The sequence below is a fragment of the Bicyclus anynana genome, chromosome Z, assembly GCF_947172395.1.
Source record: "Bicyclus anynana chromosome Z, ilBicAnyn1.1, whole genome shotgun sequence".
NCBI classification, from domain to species: Eukaryota; Metazoa; Arthropoda; class Insecta; order Lepidoptera; family Nymphalidae; genus Bicyclus; species Bicyclus anynana.
The window spans coordinates 2970184-2987734 of record NC_069110.1 but is presented as its reverse complement, the minus strand read 5'-3'; the positions used below and the strand labels follow the sequence as shown (position 1 = coordinate 2987734).

General features: G+C 33.6%; 1 protein-coding gene across 4 annotated transcripts; it reads left to right on the top strand.

Annotated features, from left to right (window-relative positions):
* Positions 1 to 5671: 5671 nt before the first annotated feature.
* LOC112043803 (chromatin complexes subunit BAP18) lies at positions 5672 to 17324 on the top strand. 4 transcript variants are annotated; one of them, XM_024079392.2, is made up of 5 exons: positions 5672 to 5932; positions 7286 to 7377; positions 8413 to 8514; positions 9751 to 9907; positions 11831 to 17324. In XM_024079392.2, the coding sequence occupies exons 1-5, from the start codon at positions 5912 to 5914 to the stop codon at positions 11936 to 11938; spliced, it is 480 nt and encodes a 159-aa protein (XP_023935160.1). In that variant the 5' UTR covers positions 5672 to 5911; the 3' UTR covers positions 11939 to 17324. The 4 variants fall into 4 exon arrangements, with proteins under 4 accessions (XP_023935160.1, XP_023935159.1, XP_023935163.1 ...); XM_024079391.2 differs by lacking the exon at positions 5672 to 5932 and adding an exon at positions 6201 to 6454; XM_024079395.2 differs by lacking the exon at positions 5672 to 5932 and adding an exon at positions 6206 to 6454 and having other exon boundaries at positions 9751 to 9814.
* Positions 17325 to 17551: the final 227 nt, after the last annotated feature.

The window sequence follows — 17551 nt, the reverse complement described above, 5'->3', positions numbered from 1 at the left end:
CCAAACATTTGTAAAATCACGATCAAACTTAACAAACAACTCTGATGCGGATTGCGGATTCTTCTTACAAATCTCAAATGATGATGATATCGATAAAGCTATTTAGTTAACTGTAGTGAAATTCAAATAACGAATGTTTACAAAATCGAGAGTACCATTTCGATTAATTAATAAAACTATTTGGTTATAAAATCGGGGATATAGTTTCGATTGTTAATACTTTTTAGTTCACAGCGAAATTTACGAAATTAAATTAAAAACACGAATGAATATAAAATCCGGAGATGCAGGTTAGTTTCAAAATCGCTCAGTGGCTCATTAAAAGAAAAAATATCTATCATAATTACAAATAGGTAATGTTTTTGGCTTCCGACACGTTTTCAATCTTTAGTAAAGGTGGAAGAAACGAACTGTAGCAATATTTCCTGAAGGCTGACTTTCCTTATTCTTTTCTTTTCAACAAACAGTAAACAAACAATCAATACAGAATGCTTTTGTTTTAGGTTTTAAAAGAGTCACGTTGATTACTTGAAAAACAATTACAATAGGTTTGCGTAAGGAACGTTATGAACAAAGTTAGCACCTTAAAATATCACAATGGAAAGAAAAAAGCGCCCTTGTTTTTGTCTTTTTGACACAGCTTTTTTATTTTCTTTTTTATCGTTTTTTCTTCGGTACAGATGAAATAAAAGAAAAACCTCACCTTAATACAAACTTTCAAAGAAATCGTTAAACTCGTTAAAGAATAGAAGCTATAAAAGGATTGACGCCTGAATAACTACAGGCTTGGTATAATTAATTAGAACATAGTAAGCCAAAGTTGAAATTCCAAATTTAAGAAAACAAACCATGGTTTCAATCTCCGCCTGCTGAATTTGCGAATTAAAAAAAAGTAGCCATGTGCTACCTACTCTCGCTCTGAGGCTTCCGTACCGTTTCACCATACAATAATATTGCTTCTGCTAACCTATTCATTATTTTTTGGGGTTTATTACCAAACTATTAAAATAAACATCAGATCAATTGATGAAACGACATTTACCTCATATCATATTTGTGTGATATCCTCCAGTATGCACCGGGTGACATTTTTACATTTAGAATCCCAATTTCGGATTTTATATTGGAGTTGATATACATACTCGTATAATCAACTAACATACGTCAAAGATAGTGAATTAGCCTGCAGATCAAATTTCACGATTTCAATTCCTTTATACCCTCCCTATTTATTTTAAATTAAAATTGAATAAACTGTTAATTCTTAATTTTGGTTCACGATTACGTTAATTCATATGTGAAATAAACGGCCGTATATTTTGATTGTGTAGACTGAGAATTGTATTTTTGTATCGTATTTCAATACCTTTCTCCTCTAAGCATATAAAACGAAGTGATCTTATATGGTTTCCTTTTTTAATTTAGAGGTACGAATTCCTACAAAAGGCAACAATTCACTATTTTTACAGAATACCTAATATGTCGAATTTACCTGTTTGTAAAGTCACAACTGGAGAAACATTATAAACCATTGGAGAAACAAAGTTATCTTCTTTTCTCTAAATTCGGAACGAGATAATGTTCCTATTTGTAGAACATTGTGACATTTTTATTAAACTCCCAACTTGTATCACTATCGAGGTGAATTACGAATTAGCTACCAGTGTGCCTAGTGGAAGTTTTCAATATTTTCATACTGTTACTATCGCGTTGGCATAAACGCAAGTTTATATGGAATTGAAACAGTTGTGCCACTAGATGTCGTTGTTTCAATTCCTTATAAATTCGCGTTTACGTTAACGCGATAGTAACAGTATCAAAGTGTCACTTGGCCCTCAGAATCAAGAATTTTCGAAAATAAAAAAATTGAGCGTCTCGTCAAGATGAAACTACTCGCGGAAAATTCACTTGATAGTAATCAATTGTAAAAATGTTCCACGGATCCTGGGCTTAGCCCTCACAAAAATCTCTAAACTATTTATGAACATACATACTATTTTGTAAACTACGAAAATATATAATAGGTAAGTATTGTACCTTATAAAAAACTAATCTAAGATATGACATCTCTAGCTGTATATAAGTATTTGAAAATGGATAATTATGTTACTTAGGTATGTAAGTTTAGGTACAAGTTAGATACATGATAATGATAGAATTTGTGATGTTTGATGTAATTTGTAAATAATATTATATTATCAGCTCTAGTCAAACGGCGCGTGATTTTAAATGTACACACCTACCAAGTTATTGACTTATTCTTTATGTACCTATATCTACGGATAGGTCGTTTTTCTTAAAATCGATGTAAAATATATTATGACGTGAATTAGATGCATGGTTTTTTATTTTCCCCACATAGCTGAGACCTTGTGAGTATAAACTCATAAAAAATAAAAATAAACCTAAAGTAAATGAGGTAAAGTTTGTGAGTGTAACAGAGCACTAATTATTTTCTATCTGTTGATCGATTTGAAGGTAGTGCGAAGCCACATGGGTAGGTAGTTTAGTTTGTTTTTCGGCCCCACCTTTTTTAAAAATGCTTTAAAGTTTCCGTTTTTAACATGTCCCATAAGTACTTGAGCATTTTACTGTCAAGAAAATTCAAAAGAGGAAATTTCCACATCTCCATGTTAGTTGTGGTGAACAACGAACGTTATTTATACAAGTAATACTTACCTAAATATCGTCTACAATGTTAGAGGCGTCTCTAGCGTACGTAGCGCCCAGGTACAATCATCACCTAGCGCCCAGGTACAATCATCACCTAGCGCCCAGGTACAATCATCACCTAGCGCCCAGGTACAATCATCACCTAGCGCCCAGGTACAATCATCACCTAGCGCCCAGGTACAATCATCACCTAGCGCCCTCTAGTACCTAAGCGTGCTGAGCAATGTTAAAACGGACTAAGTACATACAAACAGCACTTCCAAGTTACCACAGCAATGTGCGTAACTAACTAATTCCTTTGTAGTCGTAGTAAAGGTAAATTTCAAAAATTTTGTCTGAAAACTAGGTGGGTACACTAGGTTTCGAAGGTATAAATTTTTGGAACTGTGATAGTTTTATTTTGGGAAGTTACCTAGATGTAAGTTATGTAACACTTACTGTAATTACACGGATAAAATGAACTTTATGGATGTAAAGGTTAACAAAACAAAAATAACTCAACACAACTTTAAAAAAAAGTTTAATTCGAAAACAAAATAGTGGTGCTTGGGTGCCCCTGGGCACTATACGTAAAGACGCTTCAGTACAATGTCGAGTTGTGTGTTGTAAAAAACTTTAAAGGTATATCTAAATTAATAATGGTAAGACAAAATTGTGCATGTGTGCGCTCAGTTTTGTAGCCTATTATTCGGATCACTGTTTGCGGAGATTTTGTAGGGATGTAGGTAACCGATCTAGTATAAAATTATCATTGCTCAAAACGGTGATTTACGAAATATTTGCTTTTCGCTCTGTGGGGACGAAATAATAAATAGTCCACTAATCATTTTTCAATAGGATATAACTCAACATGAACGATTTACACTGGAAACTTCAACAGCTTTTTAACCCTTTAGAATTTTGAGAAATCTTGAAATAAGTTATTTTTCACTACTCTTGCTCAAAAACACTGTCATATTACCACTCCACAGCGGGGCTAAACAAGCATATTAGCCTCTAGGGGCTAAAGTAATTTTGTTTTTTTAATTCTTGTCTGTTACGAGTACTAGCCAAGTACTAGCCTACTATAAAACGGAGGAGGTTTTATTCGATAATAGAATCATTTTAAGTAAGGCCCGATTGTTTTGAAAAATAAATAAAAAAACTTGTTGCAGCGTTCTTGTCTGTGGAATGCGTTTATTTTTTTATTTAATTTTTATTGAGTTGCGAATAGAGCGAGATTTGAAGACATGGGACATCCTTTACGGTGTAATAACTTTGCCTTTTTCTCATGTGAAAAAATAAAATTAAAAAGCGAGAATTTAAAAAACAATTGGCGTGAATAATACACACTTGATATTTTCAGAAATTCATTGTAAATTTGTGACCGTAACTTACATATTTCTCAACAATAAGTTATTGTTGTCGTCATCTAGTGAGAATGGTGATCTTAATTTGGAGATGGATGAAATTTTCAATCTGTTACCAACAAAATCGAGACGCATATACTTAAATACTTACCTACGATACCTACGAAAAATTTAATAAGTGAAGAAAACAACAACGAATGGATTCACTTACGAAAGGAGTTTTTTAAACTATTATCTCCCACGTTTACCTCACATACTCGTTATTTATCTTCACAGTAGTCGGAAATTATGCTACCGGGTAAAAGCATCTCCCATTTATCCAAAATTGTAGACTTTGTACATTTAATTTTTAATTAAAATAAATCATTGAACATTGTACTAAACTATTTTATTTTCTCGCAATCGTAGTGAAAAGCAGAGTGTAACACGTGGGGCTAAACCCATTATAAACTCGGTTTCTATTTAGGCGGCCCTCGCCTTATGTCTCGGGCCCTAAAAATACCTCGTATATAATGGGTCTTTTTAGCCCCTTGTATAACAATCTACTATTTAGGATTAGAAGATTTTGAAAAATGAAGAATTATCCATACAAACTTTCAACCCTTGTTTCTCCTCCTTCTGATTTTATTAAAGCGACAAAAAGTACTTATCCCATGTTCCTTCGTATTCATGTTGTTCGTGCCTCGTGCCAAATAACAAATTTCATTTGAATTCATTCAGTAGATTCAGCGTGATGCCCGGTCAATAAAAATACGGACGGACAGGTAGTCAGACAGACAAAAAATAGGTGACATACATCAATAACCTTAATTTTTTTTTCTCTCATTTATTTATTTACCTTTTTTTTAATTTTCATCAATGTTAACATAAAAATATAATACAAAACCTTAGATACGTAGATATACGTGTCAAAGTACAAAACACTATTAAAAGTTTATGTAAAAATAAACCCTCCCGGCGCGGGACATTTGAGTGCCCAAGTAACCGAACTTAATTTTTATTATTATTAGATGTGATCAGTGAAAAACTGTTTCTAGTTTTGGAGAAAATTGTTCGTACAAATACAAACATCATTTTACCATGTCTAATTTTCATGTAACTTTATGGAAGGTCTGTGGTCACAGATTAAAAAATAATAGGCAAATTGAGCGCACCGAACACGGCAGTGATGCAGCTATTCCTAATAAATTAAAAAACTTTACTTCTCGAGTCAGTACGACACAAAGCGTCACATCAGTAACTTTCAATATTATTCACGAAAAATGTCGTTTTATGTTTTTAAATATTTTATAAAATGTTTACAAAAACTAAAAAAATACGATAGAGTATTTTATTGAAAGTAATTAATAGTGTAATATGAATTTACGTAATTATTGTTTGTGTTAAATCTTAAAATGCGAAATTATGAAAAAAGTTTATTTAAGCGGATGTCAAGGAGACGCGAGACGTTTTTTTTTAATAATTTCACCGGCCTCACCGCACTGCTTGTAAAAGAGCCATTCTGTACATTCTTTAATCTTTGTCTGTATGTCGCGTTGTTGAAAATATAATATACTCAAAAATCAAATGACCCGAAACCGTGAAGCCAATTTAAAAAATAGTTACTAGTCTGTGGTTTTTCTTTTTGACAAGCGGCAACTTTAACCTGTCAAAACCTTTCCTCTATGGTCGTTTTTGTTGGTTTTGATTTTTTATTTTTCGTTCGCATTTCGTTTTCCAAAATTCGGTATTTTTGTTATCCCTTTAAAATATAAGTTTTGGTTTTGTTATTTAGTAGATCCCTCTTCCCTGTCTGTCCATTTACCTCGTGTTCTTGACATTCTAAATAAATATATTTTATAAATAAAAACAATTGTGATAATTTATGTGGTAAAAACTACACTTGGAATATGAACAATTCGGCTGCCAAAGTAAGTATTCTTACAAAAGTAAATATCTCTATTTTTTGTATTTACTTTCTGTACCTTATTCAGGCTCAATTGAGAAACATTACATATACGCAATCGTAGTGTTGAGCGTGATTTTAGAACTTTAGAGAGTTTCTTGTAAACTTTCATACGTTTGTTGTGAACTGTTTAATATATTTTACGTGTTATAATCGGATTTCGAAATCTGAACGTTTCAGCACGGCACAGAGATTTCGATAGACCACTATTGATTTTCAGTTTTGACAGAACTCGCGCAGACACGGCTACCGCGTTTCTATAGCTCGTTGTCGCAGTAACTGACAGTTAAAGTATTGATTTATCGCACATTAAGTTCATAGTACTAGTCTTCTCTGCTTCTGGTTGTGTTACTGCTGTATTTTGTAATTCATAATGTAAACTTTGGTACCTTTGCTGGTTTGTGGTTGTTTATGTATGACTGAATTGAGAATTATGGTGAGAGAGTCTTAATATACTTTCAATATGACGAATTGTAAGAAGGCTAAAGTAAGTGCATTAATTTAGAATAATTTAAATTTCTTTGGATGTTTTATGTATTTTAAATGTGTGCGGTGAAGGCGGAGGTATATATAATTGTAGATGCTTTCAAGTTTCTGTGGATTCAAGTTATTTTAACATGGAGTAAATGAGCTAAAAAATTGTCACAATAACTGTGTAATAATTGCTTTGTCAATTTTTATAACTGGAATGACTAGAATAGAACAATACTTATCATAATACATATGGTAATATGATAAAATAATTCAGTTCTAGTTATAAAAGTATTAATCTATAATATAAAAATTAATCACGAAATGTTGAGTTTCACGCGGACAAAATTGCAGGCTCTCATCAGGCGATGCTTCCGCGCTCGCCCAAATCCCCCGGTGACGCTGTAGTAGTCCCACATGGAGCCATCAGCACTTACTCAACACGAAAAAAAAAAAAAGTTGCAGGAGTCCGCTAAAAATTATAACTTGAATATCCAAACATTTGATATAATAAAATAAACTATGCACACATAATTATATAATAAACATTGTAATTTTTTTTCTATACAAATTACTTTAGTTATGTAAGTGAACTAATCATAGTCACATAATTATGATCCACTTCTTGATATCAATGGCTAAAGTATTTTTGACATAGCATGGGTATGGTGACAGTCGCCTGTATCAGTTCATAATACATTGTGAATCACAGCAAACTTTCAAAACTATTCAAATATATTCATTTAAAAAAAAGTGACTGAAATGAGCTGTCACACGATCCATTCTACATGATACAAACTCTAGATGGGAAAGTCTTACTCTAACAAAACATACCATTTCTTTTCAGGTAGGGGAAATATTCAGGGAGGCAGGCACAGCATTCAACAAGCTGTCTGAGATGACACTGCTGTTACATCCCAAGAATGAATTGCAAAACGGGTGAGTAAGCAGTTTCCAATTAATACATTAATAATATAATGTCTCAAATCTTTAGATTAATTAAAAAACTATATCATTATATATCATCATTTGTCATAGCCTCATATCATAGCCTCAAATATATCAGACAGATATATTTGCAGACTATGTTTTTGTAACGCTCACAAGTTTCGAAAAGTTTTCTCTATCTTAACTACCAAAATGCAAAAGACCCGTAAAATTATAAAAGAGTGTATTTTTCATCTCAGAAATAATTCATGGTCTCATATAAATCAATCAAACCTTGCTTTGAGGTTTTATGCCACTGGATGCGACCAGCTTCAATTTCCAAATGAAAATATATAACAATTGTCAGTTGAACATGGTAAATCAATGTTGCAAAAGTAGAAACTCAAATTGGGGAAAGAACATATCTCAATTCCCAAAAAAATCCCCACCGTTTGGGAAATTCCTCTCAAGTTGGCAATGTTATAGATAATAAATAAATTTTTCATAGATTGTCCATTCGCCATTCTCAAACACTTGTTTACAAACCAGAGTTCAAACTATGTTTAATATTTGATGGGCAGGTTCTGAAAACTCCATTCAAATGAAAGTCAGTGAACTCACTTAGTGTGATAATGTTGAATTCTTTGACAATTATTATCAGATGTAATGTGTTCTCCAAGCCACATAGGTGTAACACCACCAGCTTCCCAAGTCTGGGCTGAGAATTTTTACTGAATTATTTCTTAGAATATTTTTAAAGGCAACTATAATTCAAAACACAAAAAATTGTAATGAACACCTGTCTATTACCATGCCTAACATATGCCTGCCAAACATAGGCGTTTCATAACAAAGCCAAAGGCAAAGTAAGGTCATGTCAAAGGGCAATGGAACGCAGCATGCTGAAATTGAAAAAGATCGATAAAGTCAGACATGAAATGATCAGAGAAAGAACCAGACATTTATATTACGTATTTTGACACAATTGTTCATAAACAGTAATCTTCAGTGGTGCTTTAACTCTGACATACTTAATTTTTTTTCCAGATTTAAATGGAGTGAAGAAGAGCTTGACGTGCTCAGGACTTGTGTGCATCGTTTTGCTGTAGATCTTAACAAACTTAGCCACCACATAAAGAGTAGGACAGTGTGAGTATTCCCTCTTTTTAAATAGATAGTATGTTCTTGGTCGCTTACTCTGTGCCTCCAAGAACCAAAATCACCGTCATAGCTTAACGAGTTGCAATGCTAATGAGGGCAGGGCGCATTGTTCTTAGAGTCAGTGGATGTTGAGATTCCAAAGTGCTGGAATGGCCTGTCAAGAATTGCTCTATTACAGAGGAATATTTTCCATATAATATCAGATGGATTGTTCTTTGAACACAATTTTATTACTTTAATAAAAATATCTTTCACAAATTTTGTCTCTATGAATGATACAAAGAGTAAAGATATGATTATTGTTTTGTTCGACTTGAACAGCCTCTAAAACTTCTGACTCAATTTTAAAATTCTTTCACTGGAAAGCTACAATATCAGGGAGTAAGTAATACAAGCTATAATTTATCCTCATGTTCCCATACTATTGGGAACAATTCAGGAGAATTTATAATGATTGTTTTAATTTTATAAAGTACTTTTTAGCAGCTTCAAAGTGGACAATAATTTGTGAGTACTAATTTACACAACAGAAAAGATAATTCATATTATAATCTGTAATATGTTATACTATTAGCTGAATATAGTCTGCGCGTTTTACTTGAACATGGCCTTAAGAAAATGGTCCTATGTGCTAGGTTGTAATTTAAAAACTCATATTTGATTTTTCTAGATATGCTCACGTTTGAGCATATTTCAGTATATAGTAAGTGACCATATTTAGGTCTAAGATGGGATGTGCTTGTTTGAAAGATGTCTTTTCATTCTTGTTTAAAGATAAACAAGTTTTAAGAATCGGATAACACAGACTTTAGTGTTTGTTGTTACCACATAGGTTTCGTTTTTGCACCTTAGTTGTTAACATTAACTTCGAAATAGAACTAACAGTCTTCTTTTTGATGTAGCGGCTCTTCAGGAGTTCCCTGTATCATGTTGACTTCTTCCGTTCACAATAGAAATTGTGATCAAACCATCTAATCTAACGTTATTTACGGTCGCTGGCATTTGGACGGCACTATAAAAGGTGCGGGCTCCTGTTTCTTTGGGTGGATCCCAGCATCGGGTTGGAGATCTGAACAATATTTTTTTACACAATATTTTTTTTCTGAGGTATCGTTACTATGTGTGATATATCCTAAATAACGGCGGATGCGCTGACGAATGGTTGCTTTAATGTTGCCTTAAATGTGCATTCACAAATAAATTTATAATGGCTATAAATTCCAGTTCCCAAATCCGCACAACATTAAAGAAGAAGGCATTCGAAGACGCAGGTATACCTGTGAGGCAGGTAAGCAGCATCGCGCCCAGGGTCGGGAAACCAGCTACCCAGGTAGTTGCGCCACTCAACATCATCCAAGGAGTGATAAGAACTAACGCCGAGGTTCAAATCTTCACTAACTAAACGCAAATTGATCACTGGATTTGTTTCTTTTTTTTTTGCCAATTTTTTGTGATGTCCTTTTTATTTTATTTTTTTATTTCAGTTAGTGAAGTTTGAATTTATTTTACTTTGAGCTTTGTCTTGCACTCTGCTTTCATTAATATTCTGCATGCATTCATATTTATATAATTATTATAAAGGAGTTAAATTTTAAACTATGTATCTATGTATAATATACATTTTGTTTTTACATATACATATATAATGTACTCGTATATTATACAGGATATCCCGTAATAAATGGATCAAACGCCAGTGGGAGATATACCATATTATTATCTAAAACTATTATTTACCGGTCAAGCTTCGCTTTGACTTTTGTGCACTTCTTCCATACCCTTACCTACCCTACTCCAATCCTACACCTACCCTACCCCTACTCTACCCCTATCCTATCCCCACCCTACCCTTACCCTACTCCTACCTTACTCCTACCCTACCCCTAGCATACCCCTACCGTACTCCTACCCTACCTCTACCCTATACATATTAAAGTTCAAATTATTACGAATCGTTTGTATGGGAGTATAATTTTTTTTTAGTCTTTTTAAATTTTTCTCGCCGTAAAAACCATCCTAGAACTTCAATTAACATTTTAAAAATAGAATTGGCCAAATTGGTCCAGGCTTTGTTGAGTTATGCGCTTACCAACACATTTTGCGATTCATTTTTATATTATAGAAGATTATTAGTGATTATTAGTTTTGAAAAGATTCGTAAGGTGACCAATTTTTCAAATTTTACTATGTGGAGTCAGTCTTACGATTTTTTCAAAATAATTTAAATATTTTAGTGGTGTATCTCCCATTTGCGTTTTATCTATTATTTACAGGACACTCTGTTTCTTATGTATGTATAAACAAAAATATACGTAGAAATACAGTTTGAACAATAGATTTCGCTGCAACTAAATTGCTGAACAATTCTCATTAGTAATGTTGATTCTTACAAATCTTTGGCTTTAGCATATTTGTGGAATTAGTTTAGATAGATTACTTTCTAAAGTTTATTTATGAACCTAATATCAAAAGTTGCGGCAACGACGGGAATCGAGGACGGGTATCAACTAGTCAACAGAAATGTAGAATCGCGTATGGGTATCAACTAGTATACAGAAATGTAGAATAAAGTGCGAGTCTCAACTAGTCGACAGAAATGTAGAATCGAGTGCGTGTATCAACTAGTCAACAGAAATGTAGAATCGAGTGTGAGTATCAACTAGTATACAGAAATGTAGAATCGAGTGCGAGTATCAACTAATCAACAAAATTGTAGAATCGAGTGCGAGAATCAACTAGTCAACAGAAATTTAGAGTCGATTGCAACTATCAACTCAACATAAATGTAGTTACCAAATTATGAACAAGATGACGTTTTTCAATTGAAGAGCAACATTTTGTATTAACTCGGTATATTCATACTGACATCGCAGTCGTCAAGGCTGGTTTAAACCAAAAATAATGGCCGTGGACAAGTAGTAAAGACTCTCAGTAGTCTCAAGATGCGACATATTTCGAGATGGAAGAAAGACAAATGTTGAGCAGTAGCGGCGGACTCGAAAGTATCGTGAACTCGAAAGCAACGCGGATTTGAGAGCAATTCTCTTTTTTCGTTTCATTGGGACGAAAATAGAGCGATATTTCAACTCCTCTGCTATTGGTCGACGGTATGTCAATTTGTCACAAGAAACGCGAAGCCCGAAAATTAGGCCTCATGTGCCAGAGAAGCATCGGTTTCCGTCGGTGTCGTAATTTTTGTAATTATGTTTAATTTTGAAATTATCTACAATTTTGGATAACACTGAATAGTAAAAATAATGATTGTATCTAATATACATTAATTAAAGTATATGTGTGTCCATAGGTGACATTGAACATGCTAAATGCAACGGAAAACGAAGTGGATGTGGAAGGTTTGACTGGTGAAGTGAAACTCGAGTTCGATGGAAGCACCGAGGAAGTGAACGCGTGAAAATTTTCAACCCACAATTTAATTTAAGTTTAAAACTTAATTTTATTTTAATGTTTAAAACTTAATTTTATTTTTTAATTTGTGTAATTTGTTTTTTTTATATTTTAATTTGTTTAAAGACGAGTATTACGGGAAGTCCGTTTGGCATATGTGGTTAAAACACATAGACAAGAGTTTGACAGGCGCTTTGGCCAATATTGCTTCCTCACTTTATACATATAAGCAATCACGCTTGCTTTGTCATCTTATGACCACTGCAAACAGACCAAATTAGATTATATCATAATGAAAAAAAGAAAACAATCCGACGAATCGATATCCTCTTCCTTTTTTGAAGTTGGTTAAAAACGCCCGTCACATGCTAATTGTTATTAAAGTCTGACAACTTCGTTGATTACACTCCTATGATATTCGAGTGACGGGCGGAAAGAGTGCGCGGGTGTGTAATAGTGCGTGCGGGGAAGTGACATGCGTCAGTCGTGGGTTTTCATTCATCGCTACAAAGCCCCCGCCCCGCGCGCAACATCGGCAGTGTTATGAACGAAGTTGCCAAGCTATAGTTGTCATCTCAACATACTTGGTTTTACAGTCTGCTATGTCAGGACATGCAGTGGCGTGCACAAGATTTTTAACTAGGGTATGCATTATAGGTACCTACAAATTGTACAAAATGGAGAATTCCTCCTTCAATACAGGTACTTAATGAATCGTCAGGGTATGCATTTATGAAGTGCACGCCACAGAGGACATGGTAACTGTGGTAATTAATTGGTGATAGGAAACTCCCTTGGGGTACTCCGGCTGTAATACTGTGTTATTCTGATAGTTCCGCGCCTGCCTTTATGTGGAACTTCCGTTTTCTAGGAATAAACGGATAATTTAGAGAAGAAAGGAAATTAAAGAGAAGGACCTTGTGCCATGTCTAGGAACACATTCGTCCTCATTGAAGAATAGTACGATATTTATATTTGGACAAACATATCTCGTTGTCTCTTGTCACTCGGTTTAAGTTATATACTATATCATTAAGTAATTAAGTAAGTAGTAATTTTAGAATTTTATTTCATGTTTGGTGTATTTAGTTTGTGAAAAAAAAGTTCGCATAGTTTTAAGTGTTATATTTCTATATTCCTTATGGTTCCGTATATAGTAAAATAAATAGTTAATGTAGAATAGTTTAACCTTTTTAAAATTTGAATTTGTGAATTTTATACTATACTATACTTATAACAAATAATAATTCATTCTTCCAACATGGTTCACGATTATCTATACTTATAGAAAATCTATAGACAGGGCAATTGTGTACATGAAATATATTTCCAAAATAACTATCAGGGGGTGATTAGTGATCGATACTGAAGCCAAAAGTGTAATCAGTAAAATTTTTGTCTGTCTGTCTCGCTCGGATTTCGTTAAACTCGACGGATTTTAACGAAACTTGGTACAGTTGTTCTTCATACTCCTGGGTAGGTTATAGATACATCACGCTTTCTTCACGCTACGATCAATAGGAGCTGAGCAGTGAAGGGAAATGTTGGGAAAACGGGAGAAGTTACTTAATTTCTTAAGCTTCTGTCGCGTGTACAGCCTTAATGGGGAAGGTAGGGGTAGGGTAGAGTAGGGATAGGGAAGGGGTAGTTGAAATTTACATCGACTTTCACGTGGACGAAGTCGCGGGCGTCCGCTAGTTTTTAAAATTTTATAAGGGTACAATTACTTTAATATGTAGATGTAGTGCGCATCAAGTGACTGCCGTTACGTATTCTACTTTTTAACTATCTGTGCATGTGCTGCTATCTATTGTGATTTTAATTATAAAGTAAGAATAATAATAATTATTATTATTAATGATAGATGCCACACAACTGGAATTTTTTGTGATAATCGACGTTGAATGTAATCTATCTGGATTTATTATAGAACCTCTATACCTCAAACTTCTAGGGAGATGCCCAACAATTCGAGTTCATCATCATCATGATTGAAAGCTGATGGACGTCCACTGCTGGACATTAGGTCTCTTGCTTAGACTTCCAAACAAAACGATCTCCAGCATCCATCGGCTCCCTGCAACCTGCGCGATGTCCTCGATCCACCTAGACAGGGGTCGACCAACACTACGCTTTCCCGAGCGGGGTCGCCATTTCAGCACCTTGGGACTCCAACACCCTGTGGCCTGCCCATTGCTACTCCAGCTTTGCGACTCGCTGAGCTATATCTGTGACTTTGGTTCGTCTGCGGATCTCCCCATTTCTTATTCGATCCTACGAGAAATTCCAAACATAACTCGCTCTTTCCTTTCGCTGAGTGTATTTGAGCCTTCTAATAAGGTCCATAGTCAGCTCTCGAATCCGTATGTCATCATTGGCAACACACTGTTCGAAGACTTTCGTCTTCAGGCACTAAGGAATATTGGACGTAAATACGTATACGTAAGACGTATAGTTTTCAAGTTATTCAAGAAATTATGTAAAAAGTCTTTCTAAAAAGTTTATCTCCAAGAGGGTTACATTTTTCGAGTACCTAATTAAAGTTATGAGACTTAAAGGGGAAATGAACAAGTATTTTTTGCTACTTATCGAAGTTCGAATTAAAGTGGTTCTACTGTTTAAGTTATTAAGTATAATATGTTTTTAATAGAAATAATCTAAGTGCTCATAATACAAGTCTAACATAACTATGCTTACGTGCCTAATGAATTGTCTTAATATCTTAATAGAAAAATAAGAAACTTCGTCATTATCCTTTTAACTTATGTCTTCTGATGAACACACGTAAGTTGTGGGTCTGTGGAATATTTCAAAAGTTCTCAAGCCGCCTGCATTCAGCGGCTTTTCTGTAATCAGTTAAATATCGTCGGTCCACCCAGTGTAGAGTTACCTAAAACTCTGCAATTCAGTTGTACGATGCCCCATATTATAATGATCCGTATTATAGCTTGGCAAGTTCGTTGATGACACTACCATGATATGCGGGCGACGGGAGGAAGGACGCTAACCCACTCCCGGCCCGCGCGGTCCAATGGGAGTGTTACGAACGAATTTGCCAAGCTAGAGAAACGTTCTTCACCCATCTGTTTATTGGATGAAAAGTGTTTTACATCAAATACGTTAATAAATATATTGCCTATTTCCTGGCCAATTTATTATTAACCATTATTTTTTATTTTAGTTTGGCTATTTTTTAACATACTTATATTGATTTAAAACACTTTTCATTCATTTCTAATACGGATCGCTATAATAGCTCCAGCTTATTATTATATATTTATAGGTCATGACTATATACAGGGTTGAACTGAACTTTCTTGATTACAAGTTTATTAATAAGACTATTTAATTTTTATCGCTGATAGTGTTGTGGTTTTTTTTATTCTCATCTTGGTAAATAGATTTAGTTCAACTTTTTGCGAATGTTTTATGGACATGCAAAATTAAACGAGCGATAGTATATTGGCTTTATTTTAACTGTCATTTAACATCACCATTTAAATTATCTATATTTATTTATATGTTCACATCTATCCATCTAAAAATATAGTCAACACACATATTGCCCAAAAATAAATCGGAAACTGCTATGGGAAAAAGAAATATAAATATAATTTGTTACTAAAACTCATAAATTAAATCTATGTACATCAAATGAATCAATTCCCAAGATTTAACAGAATATTAAAAAGCTAAATGAAATTATTTTTTTTTTTATTGTAATTTAATTCTTGCTTCTTAATTTTGAATGCTTAACATTCAAAATTATTACTAGTAAAGGGGATAAAGCTTAATTATTATTAGTTTATTTTATTTATTTAATTATTATGTATTATGTGTTTTTAAACATTATACAAATTGTATCAAACCCTCAGAGAAAAGGAAATACCTAAGAATTTGTATCTACCATAGCAAGTTTTATTAAGTAACCTTGGTCTAAGTAAGTAACGGACTGCTATTCTCACTTAAACGTGTGTTCCAAAATTCCGAGCTTGTATTTGTTTTTAATAAACAAATACAAGATTCTTGTCCCGACTTGGAATTTTGACAAAAATATTAATTTTAAAAAATATTGCTCACTTTAAATGAATTTAATGGTGATAAGTATTTTTAATCTTTACCTGTGAAATTAGTTTAAATCAACGAATAATAAATTTATTTTGCGATATTCTGTTTATATGTACTAGGTATTTGATTGTAGAGATGATAAAATGTGAAATTCATATATAGGTATTCATTATTGTATAATGTATGAATGAAAATTATATGGTATGAGTATAATATAAGTACCAAGTAGGTATACTATAAGAAAAAAAAACATCGTGAGGAAACCTGTATACCTTAGAATTTTCTTAATTCTCTACGTGTGTTAAGTCTGCCAATCCGCATTGGGTCAGCGTGGCGGACTATTAGCCTAACCTCTCACTCTGAGAGGACACTCGTGCTCAACCGTGAGCCGAAATGGGTTGCTAAAGATGATGATGATACAATAATAAAAAAGATCGCGTACAATCATCATCATCATCAAATCAGCCGATAGACGTCCACTGCGGGACATATTTGTACTTATATTTCCCCAACTATAGGGTTGCCAACATTTTTTGTAGAATAATATGGGTTTTTTAGATTTAGCCATCAAAAATATAGTACACTTAAAGAAAATATAGTACCTATTTTACGAAACAAGCGAGAAAGTTTTAAAATATTTATTTTGACTTATTGCTATTATATTATATGTTTCAAGAGTTTTTGTATAAGTAATTTAGAGATATAATAATATGCTTTTTCGCGTTTTTCACATTTTTTTTTTTTCTTTTTTGTAGATCGATAAATTTGGATTCGATGATTGAAAAGTTTCAAAATAAAAGATAATATAAAATAATATTGTAAAGTTGTAGAAAACATAGTATTATTGCGTACTATATATTTGTTCAACAGTATATAGTACGCAGAATTGGAATAAAGTACAATACTATATATTATAGTACGGTTGGCAACCTTATCCAAACATCACGATCTTGAGCCGCCTGCATCCAGCGAATTCCTGCGACTCGCTTGATGTCGTCAGTCCACCTGCTTACAGTAACAAAATAAATTTATTATTCACTTTTCTTACCGAACTACTGCAATAACAATACGCCTTAAAACTAAGCACACTTTAATCTATTCGTCAATATTTTATATTAGGTAGGTATACTATTATATTTTTGAAACGGAGACGAGTCTTAAACATAGTGATTATATTGTACCTACCTAGGTGTAAATATCGTCATTAAGTTCTATCGATATTCTACATTTTTTTAGTTACATATTAGAATCAATAAGTCTTAAATAATTGTTTAAAGTTATTTTAAACTGATAATGTCAGGATATAAATAAATAATTAGTTACTAGATCATTTGTTTTATTTTGGAAACCTAATTATAGTCTGGCAAGTTCGTTGACGACAATTCCATGATATGCGGGCGACAGGGGGAAAGACTGCGCGGGTGTGAAATCCTGCGTGCGGGGAAGTGAGGTGCATCAGTCCTGGGTTTTTCATTCATCGCATCGCCGGCCCGCGCGGACCATCGGGAGTGTTACGAACGCCTTGGCAACTTCGTTCACTGTTGGGAAGCTA